General features: G+C 47.1%; 2 protein-coding genes across 5 annotated transcripts in view; both read right to left on the minus strand.

The window, feature by feature from the left end:
• The window catches only part of FRRS1L (ferric chelate reductase 1 like), a 35394-nt gene extending 22799 nt beyond the window's left edge, over window positions 1-12595 (minus strand). Inside the window, exons 1-2 of the mRNA XM_056117118.1 lie at window positions 12571-12595; window positions 6738-7166 (exon numbers count right to left, since the gene is read on the minus strand). Of these exons, the coding sequence (XP_055973093.1) occupies window positions 6738-7166; window positions 12571-12595 (454 nt within the window). The remainder of the gene's footprint in view (window positions 1-6737; window positions 7167-12570) is intronic.
• Window positions 12596-13852: 1257 nt separating this feature from the next.
• Window positions 13853-22167, minus strand: part of EPB41L4B (erythrocyte membrane protein band 4.1 like 4B) — a 164620-nt gene continuing 156305 nt past the window's right edge. For all 4 annotated transcript variants that reach the window (XM_056117022.1, XM_056117021.1, XM_056117019.1 and 1 more), the window contains 2 exons: window positions 17503-17648; window positions 13853-14810 (listed from right to left, as the gene is read on the minus strand). In XM_056117022.1, the coding sequence (XP_055972997.1) occupies window positions 14741-14810; window positions 17503-17648 (216 nt within the window). In that variant the 3' untranslated portion in view covers window positions 13853-14740. The remainder of the gene's footprint in view (window positions 14811-17502; window positions 17649-22167) is intronic.

A 22167-nucleotide genomic window follows, 5' to 3' on the forward strand; every position in this document is an offset into this window, starting at 1 on the left:
ATTGACTGTGATATCTCTGGAGAACCATGGCCAATATACTGATCCACCCGGTCCAAAGAAAAACCTCTGGCTTTTGGAATCTTCCTTTCCGGAGTGTCTGATTCTATGGCATGAGATTCAGTTGCATCTTTATTATTTGTTTCTTCCTCCCTTGAGAGGTATTCTATTCTTTATCTTTGGGAAGTCTGGGTTTTATTTTTTTTTTTAAATCAACAACTTAAACTCAACAATCAACCTTGTGGGTTTTTACCTGTGGAAAGAAGCAAATCCCTTGCAGATGTTCTGCAATTTCTGTTTTACGAAGAATCTGATGGCCCAATCTCTGCCTCCCAATCCTGAACTTCTTAGATTTCTCCCACAGAAATTCATTCTCATTCCTTCACTCCTGCCTCAGAAACCTACGCCTGCATTTGGCAACTGAAACATCTCTGCTCCGATCCCCACACCGCCCTCCACTTCCAAGTGCCATCTGTCTAAGGCAGACATCTACCTGTCACATGACTGGTAGCTAACCTTCAATCTCCCTCCTCTCCTTCTCTATACTCCTGTTTTCTGAGCACAAGTTAAAACACCCAGGGCAGGCCAGCATCTCCTTTCCAAACTTCGCTTTTCTTAATTTTTTTTTTTTCGCTTGTTCCTTCCAGTCCTTTTTCACTATGGTGGTTTTTTCTTTTTAATAATTAAAACCAAATAATATTGTAGTGGGGGCTAAATTTGTTTCTCCCTTCTTCTCTTTTCTCCTGTGCTCTGTAAACCCTTTAATACCTATTTTGTTTCAGAGAATGATTTTGGTCTCCTTTCAGGTATTCCTGTAACGTGAGAGGTACTTATTTTCTTGGTTGACTCTTCAGGTCCTCAGTATGGCTTTGTGGTTTCCATTTCTGTCTGATTCACAGATACTCTCTGTGCCTTTCTCGTTATCCCTTGAGTCTGCTTTGCCTTACTCCACTGGGTGGGTTAATGGCTTCTGGTTTGCTATTTATTGCTTCTAATTAACTGCTTGGAGCCCGGCCCTCAGGTATTAATTTAGTACTTGATTCCTTGAAGGTGTCGCCAGGAATGGTTTGAGCCTCTGAGACTTGCCGCAACCCGCTTTCTTCTTTCAGGACTGTCTGAGTCTGGGTTTCTGTTGAGGATGGTGCTAGCCACACAAGCACATGTGCACACATATAGACAGACACGCGGACACCTGTCCAGCACACCTTTAACTTGAGCAATCCACCACTGAGAAGCTTGCAACTTCCTATGGCATACCTATTAAGGGCAAATTCCTTGTCTCAGGTTTGCCCATAATCACCCCCATTCTGGCTGCATTTCTCCACACATATTGACAGAGACCCTCAATCCAGGTTGGCTGGAGGCCTTGCATTACCTTATCCACAAACTCAAGCATCACGTACACCATTCTTTGCTACTCTCCAGCTATGTGACTTTCATGATGGTGTTTACATTTTCGTAGGGTCTGTTTCTGTGCCCCTCCACGGTGGGATTAACAGTGGCATCTAAGCCCGACGGTTGCTACCAGGGTTAAACTGAATCAGGATATGAAGTTTAGAACAGTGTTTGACACTGAGTAATACTTTCGAAAGGCTCCAATGAGCATTCTATCAGACTAGATTTAGGGATGATACAAAGGTAAGTCACACGCAGATGACTTGCCTTTAAATTTGTAGACTTTTCTCTTTAAATTATTTACCTCTTTCTGATTTATGTCAGCTTTATTTCCCTTTCTCACTTTCAGTAAAAGATTAGTGGATCATAAATTCTCTCTCCCCTTTCCATATAACACACACACACACACACATACACACACACACACGCACGCACGCACTTTGACCACACATATATTTCCTTTTCTTTTTCACTGAACAAAGGTATGGTGATATTATATTTGTCCAAACCAAAGCACAAGAGAAGAGCTACTATAAATTAGGGTGTGCATGTCCGTGTGCATTTGTGTGTCCACATGTGTGTGTATGCATTTATGTCGTCTTTTTCTCCTAAAGCAGTTAAGTATGCATATGACAACACCGAGAAAACATCTGTAATTCAGTGTTCAAAGTTGTGTGCCAGGTGCTGAGTTTACGTATTATATGTATGTGTGGATTACACCCATACACGGCACATTTAGAAAGAACACAGACAGATGAAGGAACCTCTGCCCTTTCCCCCTGGCTGTCCCTCTTTCTACCATTTTACAGCCTTTTGCCACAGCAAGAAAAACTGTGAGCAGAACTCAGCAATCAGAAACTCTTGGGTGTGGAGGGAAAGGGTGCTTGCCTTGCATGTGGCCAACCTGGTTCACTCCCCAGCATCCCATGCGGCCCTCCCAGTCCTGCCAAAAGCGACCCCCAAGCAGAGAGCCAGGAGTAAGCCCTGATCGTTGCCAGGTGTGGCCACCAACCCCCTCCCCACCCGCCAAGAAAAAGAGAAAGAAAAAAGGTCATGGGTCTGGCCACACTTTTCTGGCGGGCAGACCACTACGCCTTAAAGCTGAGCAGACACAGGGACTTGGCTTTCCTCCTCCCCCTCTGAGGCGAGGCAGGGCAGAGCCTGCAGCTGGCCACCCCCCCCCCCCCCCCCATGTGCTGACTCCGGGCCTTACACCTCGCCTGCAGGCCTCCGCCCTTCAGAAAACAGAGCAGGAGACTCCAGTTGGGCTTAACCCGAAAACAACATGCAATGCAGCTCTCTTAGAGAATCATTTCTCAATGGGGAGTGTGTGTGTGTGTGTGTGTGTGTGTGTGTGTGTGCATGCGTGCGCGCGCACACACACAATGTGGCAGACTGTGAGCCTCCAAGACATCCAAGAAGACCACAGACAAATGGTGGAAACGGGGGGATCTAGGAGACCAGGAAGTCAGTCAGCAGGATAGGACAGGCAGGTCCCAGGAAAGAAACGAGGCTGGAAAGAGATGGAGAAGTGCTGCCCATTATAGAGAACACTCAGGGGAGAGGGTTTGCCCGTAATTGTGAGATAATCTGACTGACATTCTTATACTAAACGGACAGATTCAGGGACAAGAGCCTCAAAAAGGAAGAAATAGAAACGGGAAGGTTCAAGGACCCAAATCCCATCCGAACTCCTGATTATAGAGAACAGGAGGGGCACCACACAGTTAGTGTGCCAAAGGGTGCGTTTTCTTGCCTCGTGGCCTGACTGGGAGGAGAACATGAGGCAAGGCACCCTGCTAGAGGTGGCACTGAGCTGAAACTTTAAGGATGAGGAGTCAAAGGCTGAGAGAGTGGGAACCCCTGAGAATTTTCAAAACTAGCATCGATAAGCCCAAATATGATAGGAACAGTAAAATGAACACACAAAGGGGGTGATCAGTGATACCAAGTCAACCAGTGCCCACTCTCTTGCCGTGGGAAGCTTGAGCAACTTGGGCAAGGAGAAGAGTCCCCGGACAGGGTTTGGTCAGTGAACTCCCACAGCTTCAGTGAATTCTCTCCATTCCCAATCCCCATACTCTAGTATTGCTTTCTGACTGCATATCACTGGGTCACTTTTGAACCAAGAACTCCGTTTCTTGGGAGCCTGAAACCAGAAAAGAAGTTGTTGTTGTTCTTTGTTTTGGGGACACGTCTGGTGATGGTCAGGGCTTTACTCCTGGCTCTGCACTCAGAGTCACTCCTGGCAGTGGGACACTGGGGATTGAACTCAGGTCAGCTGCATGCCAAGACAAAGCATCTTACTCGCTGTACTCTGGCTCTGGCCCCAGAAGGTGCCTGATTACTAGAAAAAGACAACCCCATTCCTATTGATCACAAGGATAATTTGAAGATGCTTCCACCTCCTCATCACCTGCCCCCAATCAATCAGGCTCCCTCCTTTGGCTACTGAGTTCATCCAGGGTGATGCCCCGTAGAGCTCACTGAACAAACTGGTCCACTAGCACCCCCATCTGGTGGCTGTAGGACTTGTACCTAAAGACAGTGAAACAGCATACAGGGAAAAAAGAGGGTGTGTGTGTGTGTGTGTGTGTGTGTGTGTGTGTGTGTGTGTGTGTGTGTATGGAGATGGAGGGGAGATGAGAGATGATTATAAAAGGCAACTGAGTCAAAGAGATGGAAAATTCTCCGTAAAGCAAAAGCCTCTTACGGAAGCATGCTGAAAACATCATAGAGATTTTGAGCCAAGCTTCAAGTTCTATGTGCAGAATGGGGACAAGGGCCAGTAGACAGACTAGGGCCTGGTAGATGATGGCATGCCTGGTAGATGATGGCATGCATGTGTAACCATGGTAGGGGCACCTCACTGACCGCCTTTCTGCAGCTGGCTCACCTAAGTCTTTCATGCTTCCTGGTCCAATGCTAAAAATCCCTTCTTTTGATTGCAGGTACTTGGTGACCCTGTTCTTAAATCTGTCTGGACTCTACACATCGCTTCTGCCTCTCTCTTTATACAAACTGATGCACTGCATCTGACCTTGCTGAGTACTTGTGCCTGATGAGAACAAAAGCTCTCATGTTCACGTCTGAATCTCCTGGCAGTGTCATAAACGGACGACAAGCCAATAAATATGCATTCGGTGTTTTCAGAAACAGATGGGCGTTGAAATGTTCCTTTTTCAGAGTGACAGATTCTGCTTCTGCTTGGCATTCTCCCAACCTCCACTCTCTCCTTCTCCTTGATGACCTGAATCCCCACAGGAAGATTCTATCTCCAAGCTTCCCTTGAAGCTAGATCATGTGACTTTTGTGCTTGCCAGAGGAGTGGAGCAGCCGAGATCTGGGAAACAGCCTAAAAGAACACTGAGGGTCCTAAAGGCCGTTTCTCCTTTCCTCAAGGGTGAGGAAGGACATGCAAGCAACCAGACTTCAATGATCTGTGGGGAGGAAGAAGCGTTAAGAGATGGTGGAAGGATAAGATCTAAAGAGCCTGGGTCCCAAATCACCTTGGAAACAGAGCTGTTCTCTTTGCACAGAGCAGTCATACTTGTATGAGAGAAACAGCCTATCGTTTTTGGCAGGGGGAGTGGCATACCTTTTTTTTTGGCTGTGCTCAGGGCTTATTCCCAGTTCCGTACTCAGGGATCACTCCTGGCAGGCTCAAGAGACCAAATGTGTATTCAGAATCTTACCCAGGTCAACTACATGCAAGGCACCTACTAACTGACCTATTTTTTGGGTGATATTCTTTTGGTCACTATACAAAGGAGCCTTTTTTCAACACTTGAACCTCTACCAACTATTTCCCCCAAATCGATTCTTCCATCATTTTCTTTGTTGGGGGTGTGTTCTGGGTCACACCCTGTGGTGCTCAGGCACTATTCCTGGCTCTGTGCTCAGAGTTTACTCCTGGTGGTACTTAGAGGGCTAAAGGTGGGATGGGGGATTTGAATTGGGGCTTGCTGCATTCAAGACTTAAATTCCTGTACTTTCTCCCTGGTCCCCCGTTCTTGAAATAATCATCTTAGTTTTCAAATTGGGCAGATTAGTTACCAGTAAAAAAGGCTACATTTCCCAGCCTCCTTTTATACCAAATGGGTAAAGTTATGGCCAATAATGTAAATTGTTATACAGGACTTCTGAGTAAATTTCCTTTTAAATTAATCAGGCATCTTTTCCCCTCAACTTCCTCTTTCCCACTGACTGGAAAGTTCATGGGATGGTTGCAAGTTTTGAATTTATATGGATTTTTTTTTGTTTATTTTGGGGGCCACACCCGGATATGCACAGGGCTTACTCCTGGGTGGCTTGGGTGACCATACAGGGTGCCAGGAATTGAACTCAGCTGTGAGCAAGGCAAGTGCCCTACCCACTGTACTATCTCCTCAATCTCACGGGTGCGGTTTTTGAACCTTGAAGTTAGACGCTAATAATCCTGAAGCTAGAGAAAGCCAGGATGGAACGTCTCTGATGAGCACTGCCCAGTCGCCAATGTTAGATAAGATTCTTCACCGGACAGAAAAAAGTCTCCCTAATATAAGCTGTGTTTCGCTTTGCTGTATGCAGGTGAAGAATGCTAAGTAAAAAATACGCTTTAGGTCGCTGGGACACACAGCATTTCAAGCCTCAACTTGATTCCTGCGAGAAAAGAGGGGAAATCACTACTTTGCAATGCAGGAAGAAGGCCAGCTTCCAATCCTCCGGAAAGGAGTCCACTGGCCTTTTGTGCTTACGGAACCAGCTCCACAGGGAGTCCTCGGACTGGGAAAACACACACACACACACACACACACACACACACACACACACACACACTCGGGGCCCAGCAGGAGCCAACAATCGTGGCTCAGTGAGGGATCGTACCATGTGGTGGCAGAAATGAAGTGGGGTGAATGGGGGAGGGGAGAGGCGAGGTGACCCAGCTCTGCTTAGCAAAGGCTGGGGGCGCGAAGCCCTGCCATGTAGGTCAACCCAGGCGGACCTCCTGGGGGGAAATTAAGAAGCATCTCTTGAAAATGGGCATTTTCGATCTCGCACGGTCGCCTTGATGCCTGACGCTCCGGATGGAGCCCTGCCCTGCTCCTCCCGGGACTACCCTTCCCCCGACCCCAGCCAGGCACGACGGACCCCAGATGCTCAGGCGCGGAGGGCAGGGAGGGGAAGGGGTGGCCGAGGGTCAGCCCCAGCGGGGCGCATCCCGCTCTCCCGGCCTCGCGTCTCTCCACCTGCAAAGCGGGCGGCTCTCGGGGTGCACGGGACGCCCGCGCCGGGTCCCGGGGGTGCAGCCGAGCCTCCCCGGGGCGCGCGTGTCCCCCCAGCCCCGGCCCCGGCCCCCCACTCACCCTCCTCGGACAGGTAGCGCAGGTCGTAGAACTCGCCCGCGAAGGTGCCGTAGGAGGAGTCGTGGCGCGGCCCCGTCTCGTCGGCGGCGCCCGCGTCCCCCCGCGCGCGGCCCCGGGGTCCCCGACCCCCCGGGCCCGCGCCGTCGTCCGCGGGGCTGGCGGCGCACGCGGCGAGCCCGGCCAGCAGCAGCAGCGGCAGCCGGAGCGGCGGCGCCCGGACCCCCGCGCGCGGCTGCGGTTGCGGTTGCGGCTGCGGCTGCGGCTGCGGCTGCGGCTGCGGCTGCCGGGGCGGCCGCTCCATCGCTGCGCACCGAGCTCGGGCCGCAGCGGGGGCGCCGCGGGCGCGCGGGGCCGGGACTGCGCCGCCGCCGCCGCCGCCGCCGCCGCCGGCACCCGCACGCGCACGCGCCGCGCCGCCTCCCGCGCATCCTCCCCGGGCCCGCCCGCGCCCCCTCCCCGGGTCCGGGGCGCCTTCCGCTCCCCCGTCAACTGGCTGAGATCCGTGGTTTGCAGGATTTCATTTTTTTTTTTAAATCATAGCTCTGGTCTTTGTTAAAATCTAAATCAGTGAAGAGCCATGGCTTTTTCCTAGCCTCGAACTTGAAGGTTATACTGTGATCACTGTAAGAACAATGTATTTCTTTTGAAAATTGCAACATTATTGACCTAAGAATGTGTAACTGTGTGTGTGGGCTGGAGAAAAAGAACAAAGGTGAAGGTGCCGCCTTGAAAACTACTGAGCCCAGTTTGACTCCCAGCATCACATGTGTTACATTGAACACCAACAGGATTTCATTTTTAAAAAAATTAGGTTTATTTATTTATATTTGGGGGAGGGTCGCACCCGGCAATGCTCAAGGCTTGCTCACTCCTGGCTCTGCGCTCAGGAATCATTCCTGGTGGTTCTCGGGGGACCCTCTGGGAGGCCCGGGATGAGCGCCCGGGGCCAAACGCCCTCTCTGCTGTACTATCACTCTCGCCCCCAATAAATAAGGTTTTTATTGAGTTTTGACCTTTTGGGTCACATCCTGTGATGCTCAGGGTTTACTCCTGGCTCTGCTCTCAGGAATCATTTCTGGAGGTGCTCGGGAGACCCTCTGGGAGGCCAGGCATGAATCCAGGTCAGCCTCGTGCAAGGCAAAAGCCCTCCCCGCTTGTACTATTGCTCTGGCCTCAATACATAGCGTTTTTATTTATTTTTGGCTTTTTGGGTCACACCCGGTAATGCTCAGGAGTTACTCCTGGCTCTGCACTCAGGAATCACTCCTGGCGTTGCTTGGTGGACCCTATGGGAGGCCAGGGATGAGCGCTCAGGTCGGCCGCGTGCAAGGCAAACGCCCTCTCTGCTGTACTATCGCCCTGATCCCAATAAATAACGTTTTTATTTATTTTTTAACTTTTTGGGTCACACCCGGCGATCCTCAGGGGTTACTATCTGGCTCTGCACTCAGAAATCACTCCTGGCGGTGCTGGGGGACCCTATGGGAGGCCCAGGATGAGCCCGGGTCAGCTGAGTGCAAGGCAAATGTCCTCCCCGCTGTACTATAGCTCTAGCAGTTTACAATATTCTTAATAAGGGTGTCTCCTCTTTATAAGAGCTTCTCATGCACCTAATTTCAACGCCAGGCCCATCACCAGTATACTGAGGTGGCCTTTTCAAACCCTTGCTACTTAAGAGGGTGGTGGGCTGATCACCAGCGGGAAGCTGGCTGGCTTCGTTGATTACTGGTTCCATTGATAATCTGCATCTGAGGAAGATCCCCAAATGCTGCCTCTCCACGTTAAAGCAGGGCTCCTCCTCCTCCAGGGTCTAACCTTGGCCACACACGATCAGGGCGGCAGCTTCCCCTGCTTTGCTTCAGTCCTTTGGGGTTTGCAGAAAGAGCTTAGTGGACCATTTACTTCCGGGGATCTTTACAGAAGAAAGTGAACAAGAACAAAACTGGACAGACAGGGAAATTGAGGTGCTGGGAACCTCCAGGGAGACTAGAAGCCAGCTAGCTTTCTTCAATAGATTTACTTGCTTCCTCTCAGGACTTTTAAGGTATTAAATCACCGCGGTTGGCACTGCAAATCTATCCCCTTCAGAGGCTGGCAAACAAAAAACAGCTTTGCTGTTTTTTTCTGCGGAGAGCAGGCCCACAGGTGGGTGTCTGGATGGCCGAGCTGAATTCTCTTGTGCCCGATTAGTGTGTGCTGCCTGCAATCCACTTTCAGTTGGTTACTCAACCATTCATTTATTCACACCTTGCTCTTAACCCAAGTCTGCTCCAGAGACTCCTTTACAAGGATGGTTGTCGAGTGACAAGGTCTGCCAACTGTTTTATTTTATAAAACCTGGACATCAGGGGCTGGAGCGATAGCACAGTGGGTAGGGTGTTTGCCTTGCACCTCAGCTGACCCGGTTTGATTCCCAGCACATCCCATATGGTCCTCTGAGCACTGCCAGGAGTAATTCCTGAATGCATGAACCAGGAGTAACCTCTGTGCATCAACCGGTGTGACCCAAAAAGAAAAAAAAAACCTGGACATTATATATATATATATATATATATATATATATATATATATATATTAATGAGGTACTGCAGGGCATCCAACTTCTTGACTGTGTAAGAAAATAATTTTGGAGGCAGAAAAGCACTGAGGTTCCGAATGCAGGGCCAGGAGCTGATGGTCCGCAAACCTCCATGATGGCAATGAAGGTTAATGAGTCAAGTGAGTGCCAATGGGGGTCTTTGTCTTCATGGGCTGCATGAATGTGCACACAATTTTGAAGTATGAATATTCAAAAGTAAACTAGGGTTCTCGAACTTTTTTTCTCGACCCAGAGAAGCTAGGGGACAGGTTCTACTGTCAGAATTAGTTATTCTATGTGCTCAGAAGGTCACCTGTTTGCTTGGTATCATTTGATTCTTCAGTTTTATCCTGACTGGTGCCAAGGGCATAAAGCCTGAAAATCTTGAGCTTTACTGGTTGTCCCAATATACCAGTTGTTGCAAGAAATCAAGAAATAAATCAAATTGATTGTTTGATTGGTGGAGGGGGGGTGGCCACACCCAGGGCTTATTCCTGACTCTGCATTGAGAGACCATCTTCGGTGTAGAGCCAGGGGACCATGTGGGATACTGGGCATCAAACCTGGGTCAGCCTGGCCAATGCCCTTCCTGCTGTACTATTGTTCCAGTCCCAGATTTATTGCTTGTAAAAGAAAAAGATAAACTACAATCTACAATAACAAAACCAAAGCAGTGACTTTATTAAAAGTTTTGCAATGGATAAGGTTCTAATATTCAAAAAAAGGTCAACTGATTGAAAATATGTTCATGTGTCATCCTTTTCAAAAACCCTGTCTCTGGGATCAGAGATAGTTCAGCGGGGAAGGTGCTTGCCCTGCATGTGGCTGACCCAGGTTCAATCTCTGGCACCCCATCTGGTTCCCCAAGCCCACCAGAACTGATCCCTGAGCTCAGAGCCAGCAGTAAGCCCCACACATCACCAGATGTGGCCAAAAAACAAACAAACAAACAAAAACTGTCTCTCCAGAGCATATGAGAGAGCCGGAGCATATGCTTTGCATACTGAAGCCCCAGGTTCCAGCCTTGACCACTACTTGGTTCTCTGAGCACCAAGCCTGGAGTAGCCCTGAGGACTGCTTGGTGAGATGCCAAAATCAAAACACTGGAAAATGGTAGGGGAAAAACACACACACATCAAAAATTTCTTTCTCAAAATGGAAACAGCTTTCTTTTCCTCTCCTCCTGTCCCCCAAGGAAAGTTGGGTGAGTTCAAAATGAACAGATGTTGAGCTGCTGCTAACTGGGGCTGGAGTAGGGCGTTTGCCTTGCATGCGGCCAGCCTGGGTTCAATTCCCAGCATCCTATACAGTTCCCCGAGCACTGCCAGGAGTAATTCCTGAATGCATGAGCCAGGAGTAGCCCCTCTACATCACCGATGAGAACCCCAAAAAAGCAAAAAAAAAGAAGTACCTTTATTATCTCTTCTAATCAAAGCCTTAAAACAACTTTTTTTTGGGGGGGGGTCACACCTGGCGATGCACAGGGATTACTCCTCGCTTTGCACTCAGGAATTACTCCTGGCGGTGCTCAGGGGACCATATAGGATGCTGGAAATCGAACCTGGGTCAGCCGCATGCAAGGCAAATGCCCTACCTGCTGTGCTATTGCTCCAGCCCCCACAATTTTTCTTGTTGTTGCCAAGTCCTCTGTTCTCCACATCCCCGCCACCACACACATACACTCTAATGTTATATCTGATTAGTAAATGATTCGTTTATGCTTCTATTTAGTGTGTGATTTTCTTTTTCTGGGTTTTAAGGACTTGGCTATACCTAACAGTGCTCAGGGATCATTCCTGACTTAGCTTGAAAAACTATAATGGGGTACTAGGAATCAGTCCTGAGTCAACTGCATGCAAGGCTAACTGCTGTACCCTCCAGCCTCTAGTAGGTAATTTTTTTAATAGAAATATGGAAAAGTTCTGTAATGAATTAGTGGTGATGGCAGACAACGTTGGAATTTACAGATCACTGAATTATACCTTTGAAATGGTGACTTGGGGGTGGCGGTGGGAGGATGTGATTTGGACCAGAACTGGAAGTGCTCAAGGATTACTCCATTAGAGATCTTTTGGGGACAATATACTGTACAGGGGCTCCAATGGGTGTCAGTCACATGCAAGGCAAGGACCTTAACTCCTGTACTATCTCTCTAATCCTAAAATGGCAAATTATATTTCAATTTTTAAAGGAGGGCCAGGGAGATAGCTTAATAGTCTGGGTTTGATAGTTTAATAGGTTGGGTTTGATCCCTGGCACTGCATATGGGCTGCCAGCACATTGAAAGTGTCTCCTGAGCACTGATTCTGTGGCCCCTAAACAAACAAGCAAAAAAATTAATAATGAAAAGTGATCTTTGAGATAGTAAAGAAATGATAAAGACAGTATCAGAGCGTTCCTGTGATATTGTGGGGATATAAAATTTAGGGTATGGGGGGGGGTCTTCTGAATGTTCCAGGGCCTTGGTTTTAAACTCATCCAATGAGACCATTTCTCACGGAGTTTGCCAATTCTGTGTGTTCAGAAGGGGCATTTGCATGCCCCTTCAGGGGCCCTGCCCCTTGTCCACCGAGAACCGGAGAACACGTGGTCCAGTTTGGAGCCCTTGCTTTGTAAAAATTATGTCCACAACGGCTCCTCCACTTCCACCCTAAACACAGTTGTGTGATCTTATGGTGCTGCTGGTTTGGTTGTAGGTTTATAGAGAATGGTGAACAATTCCATCAATTCATTTTAGCTCCGGTCATTTTGTCCAGCCCACACAACGTCATCAACTGGGGTCCCAGTGATCCCACCCCCCATCAGCCACTCCAGCAGGCAGCGCAAATAACCAGGACGACAGTGGAAACATTGGAAGGAATCCTCTTGGTTTTACTGGTTAGAGGTGAGCTGCCAAAGGTACTAGGTTTTCAAACACAGTAACAACAGCCAACTTAATTATGAGCAGACTTTCAGTTGACATCAACCTTCGGGACGTCCGTGAACCCAGAGGGAGGTGGGGAAGAAGCAGGAGGCCAGCACCTCCTGAAAACTGCAGCCACAAAGCCCATGCACCCTCCTCAGAAGCCTGGTCCACCCGACATGGAAGCCAGGAGGGGTTTCCCAGTTTCCTTGAGCAAATAAAAACATTGCTTCCATCCGTCAGGGAGCAGGGAGTGGAGGGCAGAAGACTCCAAAAGCAGGTAGGACGAGGAGGAAGGCGCTGGGCTGTGACAAGGAGGTGACAAGCCCAGACACGTGTTATCTCCCCCCTACTGTACAGGAACACGTCTTGTAGCATGTGCACGAGAGAAGGAACAGAGAAAGCTGTTTGAGAAGAACAGCCCAGGGTCACGTAGCGTGGGATAAAAGGTCCCAGACACTGCCATCGCCCCAGATGGCCTCACCAAGAGAGCAGACACACGTGGGCAAAAACCATCCACAAGCAAAGCGCGGTGGCCTGTAGGGAGGCAAAGCCGAGCCCGGTGCACGGTGATGACGTCACTGCACCACACCCAGGTACACGTGGGGCTGATGCTGATAATGATGACCGTGACTCTTCGTGAAAAGGTTAAATACTCTCCAGGATATACTCTGTTTACTAAGGCAGGGACGTTATGTAATCCATTTTAGAAAGATTTCCCTCGAAAAATATTAAAATTTTTTTAGGTTCAGCACTTAAAGGGTTAATCCTCTGTTATCTGAATATTTGTTTACAGGCCTCCTTCTGCAACAATGCTAGTAAACGAGGCATTACTTTTTTTTTTTAAATAATCATTAGTATCAAATTATTGGCACCATTCAGTTTTAAGAATATAGGGACAGGAGAGCAAACTATACAATAAAACATAAAAATACAATTCTGATACAAATATACGAGATCAATTCCACTTTACAAGTGGACATAAGAAATGGATGAACATTTTATACACAAAGAAATACAGCTAGTAAATGATCACATGGAAAAGTGCTCAGCTTTGCTAGCAGTTAATAAAATAAAACGACCTCTCAACAACTATACACACCTATTAAACTAGTGAAAATAAATTAAAATGGCAAAACTCAATGCCGGCAGAGCTATTTGTAAATAGAAATGCTTATACATTGCTGGTGGCGTCATAAATTGTAGAGGGGATTCAAGCATCCAAAGGGGAGGGAGGGTTGAATTAGATGACCTTTAAGATCCTTCCAACCCAAAGATTGGATCTTTCTAGAAAGCAGTCTGGCAATATGAAACAAGAGCTATAAAATAGTTCATGCTCTTTGACCTTGTCAAATCCCCCTTTGGAGATATTCCAAAGGAAAGAATTCAAAGAAAACAACATTTTTTTTTACAAAGACATTCATAGCAGCGTGATTTATGAGTGGAAACACTTGGATCTGACTCAAATATTGAGAAGAAATAAGATTAATTGTGTTACGTACATAGAAAAATGTTTGAATTGTCAAGAGTAGAATCTGTGTTGCTAAGCGGAGATATTTTAGGTGAGAAAGTACAACCAAAGAGTATGTACACAGTGATCACAGATATGTAAAAGTGTATGCTTATTCATTAGGAAAGCTTTGGAAACAAGATAGATTTAGAGGGATGGTGTGTGAAGAGGGGGTTCCTTTATTCCTGCAAAGTTGTTCAAGTGCATAATAAAAATTTAAAAACACATTTCTTGAAACTATATAAAAAGAGAGCAAAATTTCTTCTGGTCAAGTTTCTATCAACAGGACATGAATTGATCAACTTTAGAAATAATTTCCCTTTATGGAACACCCAAATGAGTCTGGATATTGAATCATCTTAACCTTGTAAGAATTTTTTGACAATTTGATCCACAATTTCCTACCTCGAGTTCAATGATAAATTCTATGTAATCCAAATAATATTGTATCCAACAAATTCACAAGTTAAATTATATCTTGGATTAAACTGAATTACTGTCAGTCTTGGTGATTGCAACCTTTTTTTTAGTTCATCTACTCAGGTTTGAATAAAAATGAATGTTAGGACTTTGTATTTACCAGTCTAAATGGGAAAAAAAAACAGCATTAAAGAATTATTCTCTCATTAAAAACAGTCAACGCTTGGTGCAAGTTTCAATCATACAAAATCACATGGTTGAGACTGATAATGGAGGATTCCATGCCAAGTGACCCCTGTGTTTAGTGACATACACACACAGGAACTTCTGAAAAGGAATCCCCGTTTTCCCATCTTTCTTCTCCTCGGCTGACCAAATCCTGCCTCGGTTACACTGAGCAGTAGAAAAACTAATACTCAGGAGACAGAAAATAACTTTTCTGAATTCAAGCCAGAAGCTGGCTTCGACTAACCATGGATACCCTGGCGAACAGAGCACACATGTGTATGCTGTGCTAGAGTGAGCACACGAAGCCCGAAGAAAAAAAACGGACAGAAGGCACCATGCCATCCTCCAGGCAACAGGGGAGAATTTCACAGTTCGGTCATTAATAGTCTTTTCATCATTTTCTCTCTCTCCAGTTCCTGCCGGAGTGTCTCTGCACTGAAGAAAAAAAAAAAAGACAAATAACAAAATGGTGAGTTTAAACCCCCCACATTGCAATAGGGTCTGTCTTGCTGTCATTTTCTAGGTCTTTCCTTCCTTCTTCCTTTCCTTCCTTCCCCCTTCCTCCCTTCTCCCCTTCTTTTCCTTCCTCCCTTCCTCTCTATTAAAGTTGGTTTTGTTTTTGTTTTAAAAATTTTTTTGACCACACCAGGCTGTGCTCATTCCTGGCTGGCTCTGTGCTCAGAGATCATTCCTGGGGTGGTGCGCAAGGGATTATATACAGTGTCGGGCATCAAACTGGGGTTGGCCACATGCAAGGCAAGAGACTTAACCCCTGGACTAACTCTCTGGCCCTATATAAAAAAAATTATAGAGTTTGAGCAAAGCATAGACTCAAAATGATGATCATCAAACCAGAAGGGGTCAAGAGTGTTCTGACCCAGAGTTTTTTCTTTTTCGTTTTTGCGTTAGGGCTACACCCAGTGATACTTAGGGATTATTCCTGGCTCTGCACTCAGGAATCACTTCTGGCAGCTCATGGGGGACCACAAGGGTTTATTGGGGGTGGAATCAGGTCAGCCTTATACAAGGCAAGCACTTTACCCACTGTACTATCTCTCATCCCCACCCCCAGAATTTTTTTCTTGATCTCATTCTTGACTCTCTCTTTCATGCTCTTTAAGGACACTTTTCATTACATCTGCTTGCATTACAATAACTTGAAATTGTTTGGAAATTCATTGATTTCCTCCACTAGGCTAAGAGGTCCTCAAGGGCCTAGTCTTCAGGGGACTAACTATTCATCTCTAAAACCAAAAGCCTGGTATGAGATCTTGTGCATAACAGTGACTCAATTAAAATTCTTTGAATGAATGGGAAGATATCCAGTTTTTAGCGTTTTTTTTAAATCAGTGGTTTCAGCAGTTCCATTCCTTGGCATCTATCCCAAGCGCGTGCGCGCACACACACACACACACACACACACACACACAACACATTACATTGAAAAGACACGTGCACATCTATGTTCACTGCAGTACTATTTAAAATAGCCAAGATTGGAGGTGGGGAGGGGTGTGAGGAACAATCCAAGTGCCCAAGAATAGATGAGAGGATAAAGAATCTATAGTCTTTACACGCAGTGGAATTACTACTCAGTTCTAAGAAAAGATGGAATTTTGCAGATTACTGCAACTTGAATAGAACTGGAGGGTGTCTTCCTAAGTAAAGTGAATCAGGAGGACAAATATCAGATTATCTCACCCATATTTTTAGTCAAAAGAAACAAAGCAAGGGAATAGACACTGGCTAACGCAAACAAGCCCCAGGGTTCTGTCAACAGACTTGGCCAAGCGGAAGCCAAACAGAAAAGGAGCCAGGGACAGTAGCGGAGGGAATGTTGGCAGTCTGGGGGTTGGGGAGGGGGGGTGCAGTAACACTGTAGGTCTGAAACATTATGATTAGTACCATAAATCATGACACCTTAAGGAAAAAAAATCAGTAGTTTCAAGCTTTTCACACCTGTGGACCTGTACCACTCCATGGACGACATGAAAACCACTGCTTTAAATTCTGATTTAGATTGGTTTCACATGCACTTTCTTCCAGAGCTTCCTCCCCCACAACAAACATACCATACTATACATACATATACATATATAATACATACCATATATACATCATGGTATGGTATGTGTGTTATATGCTATGTGTTTTATATATATATCATACCATATGGTATGGTGTGGTATACACACACATATTTTACTGTTCATTTGGTATTGGACCATACCTAGTGGTGCATAGGGTTTACTCGTGGCTCTCTGCTCAGGGATCACACCTGGCAGGGCTTCAGGAAACCATGTGGGGTGATGGTGATCCAACTCAGGTTGGCTGTTGGCAAGACAAGTACCCTACTCGCTCTACTGTCCTTCTAGCCCCTCCCCCTCTATACTTTCACAAACAAAATTGCGATAAAATTGGCTTTGAGAGTTGCCTTCTAACTTCTCGGCCCTCAGGTCCAATTACCTCTCCGCAGAATCTGTCCCTGATTAAACAGACACACATTCACGCACACACAGAAGGTGGTATGCATCTTTCAGGGCACCAACCAAGTTTTAAAAATCGTCTCATTCTGGATGGGAATAAAAATTTTCTACTGCAGCCAATACGGCCCTACACGATCTGGCTCCAACATGCTCTGCCCGAGAAGGCTTTGCACCCGCAGATTCCTGCAAGAGCAGATTCTTTCCCCAAACAGCACAAGCTTGCTCGTTCACCACCCTCGGATCTCCACTTCAATACCTTCTCAATGAGGCCATCCCCCAGTGTACATTGTTGCCCTTAGTGGTTTTGGTCTTCTTCCTAGCACATGTCACTATATGATTTACACACACACACACACACACACACACACACACACACACACACACACACACTTTTGTTTAAGGCCTGCCTCTCCACTCCCCAATGCTAAACTGTAAACTCTAAATACATAAAAATACTTCCATCTGTTTAGCTCAGTCTGCCTCACCTAGCCCCTTGCCTAGCCATTGTCATTTAAATAAAAGCCACATATAGGAATGACAGTGTGCAGGAGAGGGCAGGTCTCACAAGCCAAATGCACCGTGGACCTGGGGCTGTTTTGCCTGTCACCAGTTACCTGCCAGCACCTGCTGATGGGACTGACCTGGCGGCCAGAGAGACGGGCTTCCGTGTGCCGTAGATGGTCTGCACTGTGGACACAGTCTCTGCCAAAGGCCTCAGGGTCGCGGCTGGAATCAGTGGGGAAGACTGGCCAGGACAGCATGGTAATTTACTGTCTCTAAAGTCGGCCTGGGAAGGCAACACAAAGAGGGGAATCAGGGGCCAGGAGACAGTTCAACATGGGATCCCCTGAGCACCACCAGGTGCAGCCTTGGAAGCCCCCAGCGATGCCTGGGTTCGCAGGGGCAGCCTCCCCCGTCCTGTTCCACAGGATCCAAGCAATGTGGCACTCTCGGGACCTCACACTGACCTGCTGGCTGGGCTGGCCCGAGCCCTGCTCAGGAGCCTCCCTGTTTCACCATCCCCCAGGAGAAAACAAAGGAGGAAATCAATCTCAATTTGGGTTCCATTTTCCCATTGTCAGCTGCTCCCCACGCCTCACCATGCAGGCAAAAATCAATCGCCATTTATTAAATGATTCTACTGTGTGCCAGGCCCGAGGCTAAGCACACTGCATCTTGACAGTCACTGCAGGTAGAGATTATCCTTCTTCATGTCTTAGCATCCACGGAAAGAGGCACTTTTTTTTTTATGAGCCAGGAATAAAGGAAAATGTGCCCATAGGTCTTGGTCACGCTCACAACCGTAATGAACATTCTAGGAGATTTTACAAGGTGAAAGAGTGCACATCTCAGAACTGATTTTTATGGAAGATGAAGCTTAGAGAGGGGAAGTAATCTTCCCCCAACCACAGGATGAATATGTGGGAAGGTCTGGCATTCAGGACTAGGATTAGCTGACTCCAAATTGGTGCCTTTCATTCCTGCAGCTGTGAGGATGGTCCCTGGAACCTTGATAACAGCAAGATTTTGAAACTTGGTAAAAATGAAAATTCTCAGTCTCATCCAAAGTCTTGAAAACCAGACTGTCTGGGTATGAAGTTCAACTTTCTGATAATTCTGATATACAGTAAAAGTGTCAGACTGAGAATTATCAGTCTAATGTCCACTGCCCTATTTGGAAAGAATACTTAAATGCCGTTGTTTTCATTACAAAGTATGATATATACTTTCACAAGAAAAACTTGGAATCTGCATAAGATACATGGAGAAATTTCATAATATCTTAATGCTGTTAGTATGCATTTTCATAGTACTTTCCCCTGTGTATACTTTTAATACCCTTTAAAAATAATAATAATAATTTGTATTATTGGTAAAAACAATAATTTCATTATTATTATTATTTTGGGTTTGGGGCCACACCTGACAGTGCTCAGGGCATAATATGGCTCCAAAACTCAGGAATCACACTTAGGAGGGCTTGGAGAACCACATGGCATGCTGGGGATTGAACGAGGATTAGCTAGCTACGTGCACGGCAAGTGCCCTACTGGCTATTTTAATGTTTGCTTTAACTCATTCGTCCTGATACAAGAGCTGGAGGAAGCAATGTTTTGCTCCTCAGTGAAGTGAGTGGAGGCTAGGCTTTTGATGCTATGTTTTATTCTTACTGGAAAAATAATTAAAAAATGACATTGATTCTACAAAGGCAAAGGGACATAAAAGGGCCAAGAGATTTAGCATAATCTAAGCAGTGGCACCAAACTGTACTAGCAGTCCTTGCTTAAAATGGAAAGAAGAAGGGAAAAAAAAAGCCAGCTTCATTTCAGAATGACCTTGAAGAAGCAGTGAAAATTGCTAACGTTATTAAACCTCAACCCTTGAATGCCATCTTTTAATTAGAAGGCTGTCAGTAACTCCCTAATTAGTCTCTCCGGAGCAGCCCTCGCTCCCAAGTGTCGACCTCGGAGATCCAACTACTCATTCTTTGTTTCCATCTGGATGTTTCAAAGGCCTTTCTAACACATCCTGCCCAGATGCAAACTCTTTACTTCTCCTAATACAGTCTTTTGTTGGTGGTGGTTCTGGGGTGGAGGGGTTGGGCTGTACTCAGGGCTTACTTCTGGCTTTGTGCTTAGGGTTCACTCCTGGCAGTGCTCAGGAATTGAACTGGGGGTCCACTGCATGCAAAGCAAATGCCTTAACCCCGGCACTCTCTCGGGTCCCCATCCTGACTTCTTTCAGATTTCCTGACCTTAGTCCATCCAGCAGGTGAGACCTACAAGTGAGACCTCAGGGAGGCATCTCTGATCACTCCTCCTTCTCCAACACAGTTCCTCACCCTCCTCCTAAAAATACCCCCTACATCTGTTTCTCTTTCTGGTGCTGAGACAAGCTCTCTGCCCTCTCTCCCTGGAGCTTCTGTGTGAGCGTTCCAGACTCTCACCCCACATCCACTCCATCTGGCCCCGGTCACTCTTCTGCTGGCTTCCTACGGAACGGTCTCTAAATCCATCTGTGCTGCCTCCGCACTGCCAATGCCCCCGCCCCCAGAAAACCTGCCCCGGCTTCCTGGACACAGATCAGACTGGTTTGACCCTTCGAGGTTTGTCTCTGCCTCTTCCCCTTCCTCCTCCTCAGCCCCATGCCCCTAAGCCCTACATCTGAGCCTGGCTTTCTTCCCCATCCCTTGAAGAGTGGGATGATGACTGCTGGCCCAAGCCTTGGTTCCTGCAGCTCCTTCTGCCTGCTCCAACTGTCCTCCAGTCTCCTGGCCCAGTTTTAAAAACTCCCAATGCAGTTTCTACTTGCTCCTGGCCCCAGACCTTCAGAAAGGGCTTCCCTGGGTGTATCGTGGTTCTGCCATGGCTGGCAGGAGGCCAGAGGGCCCACCACGGCCAGTTGAGGACAATGGAGGCATCATTTCCTGCTGGGGAGCCATTTGCAGTACAACTGCAGGACCTGATGGATATCTAGGCAGTAGCCCTGAACAGTCTGGCTCAATCCCTCCGGCTCTCTATTTGCAGGGTAGTGTGAAGAGTCACCTAAGTAATGCTCGGGGAGGTGGGGGGGGGCGGGCGGCGGCACTCTCCCAGTGCTCGACCACCAGGCCGGTCAGTTCAGCGCAAGGGCCCCACACTGCAGTGCTGGTCAGGCCTAGTGGTCTCAGGGCTTCCCTCAACAATGCTCAGGGGCCGTATCGGATGGAACTCAGGGCTTCCACCTTCAAGGTATGTGCTCCAGGCCTTTGCTAGTGGAGCTATCTTCCTAACCCCTGTTCTTTTTCATTTTTTTATTATTTTTAGTTTTTGGGTCACACCCGGCAATGCTCAGGGGTTACTCCTGCTTCATGCACTCAGGAATTACTCCTGGCAGTGCTCGGGGGTCCATATGGGATGCTGGGGATCGAACCCGGGTTGGCCGTGTGCAAGGCAAATGCCCTACCCGCTGTGCTATCACTTCAGCCCCTAACCCCTGTTCTTAAAATGCAGGTGTTGAGACCTACGGTCCTAGAAACGAATCATTCTTGAAACCTATTTCATCCTCTGCATCAGCCAGAGCGTCCTCCCTTCCTTTCTAAACGGCTAAAGGCTGGTGGTAGTCATGGACCAGCTCATAAGCCTTTACTTTGACAATCCTCGGTCACCCACAGCCCACCTCAGAGAACCTCAAAAGAGGCAGGAAGTTCTTTAGGAAGTGCTGTAGGCAGCACGGGTTCTAGGAATTGCCAGGTTTGATCCATGGGAGGAGCAGAAGGTGAGGGAAAAAGAGTTAGGGCATTGATGTAGAGGTTGCTCTGGACCTCCTACTTCTAAAGTCCCACCACAGTGAACTTCTCCAGAAGCTTTTATCTAAAGAACCTGGAGCAGAGGAGAACAGGTCGGAAAATAATCAGACTCATTTTGTGGATAAGGAAACAACAATGCTTGGATGCTGAAACACCATATATATATATTTTTTTGGCTTTTTGGGTTATACCTGACAATGCTCAGGGGTCACTCCTGGCTCTGCACTCAGTAATGACTCCTGGTGGTGCTCAGGGGACCACATGGGATGCTGGAGATCGAATCCAGGTTAGCTGCGTGCAAGGCAAACACCCTTACACTGTGCTATTACTCCGGCCCCACTGAAACACATTTGAATGCCTTTGCAATGTTTGAATAAGTTGTTCAGTGGAACCGTGACAGGTATGGGAAGTTGGTTGCCAATGACTATGACTAGTTAATTTTTTGTTAATTTCAGCACACTGACCCTCCAGCCTGGGGAATAACCACTGAGGAATCCCACAATTTTGTAGGATATTCTATTGTTTGGGAAAGTACTTCCAAGTTCTCCATCTTTTTTGATCCTTGCCTCTACTAGTATATAATGAGGGTCTTCTTACTACTATTTCCACTTTAAATAAGAGGAGGGGTACAAAGAGATAATACAGTGGGGAAAGCATTTGCCTTGCATGCGGCTGACCCAAGTTTGATCCCCAGCACTGTCAGGAGATCTCCTGAGCCAGGAGTCGGCCCTGACATTCCTTCCTTCCTCTGTCTTGCCCAACCTCACCCACCAATAAAGAAAACAAGAACAGAATCGTGGCTTGGAGTGGTGAAGTGAGCTAAGATCACATCACCAACATCCAACATCCAACCCAGATTCATGGGACTCGCAAAATACATGTATACCCGTCTCTTCACAGTAGCATTATCTGCAACTGACAAACGGTGTGTATGGGGGCAATACCCAGCAGCAAGTGAGAGGGTAAACAAAGTGGGGTATCCACAAACAATCACATTCCTCCAGAAAAAGAAATGAAA

This window comes from Sorex fumeus, unplaced genomic scaffold (genome assembly GCF_029834395.1).
Source record: "Sorex fumeus unplaced genomic scaffold, SorFum_2.1 ptg000034l, whole genome shotgun sequence".
NCBI lineage: Eukaryota > Metazoa > Chordata > Mammalia > Eulipotyphla > Soricidae > Sorex > Sorex fumeus.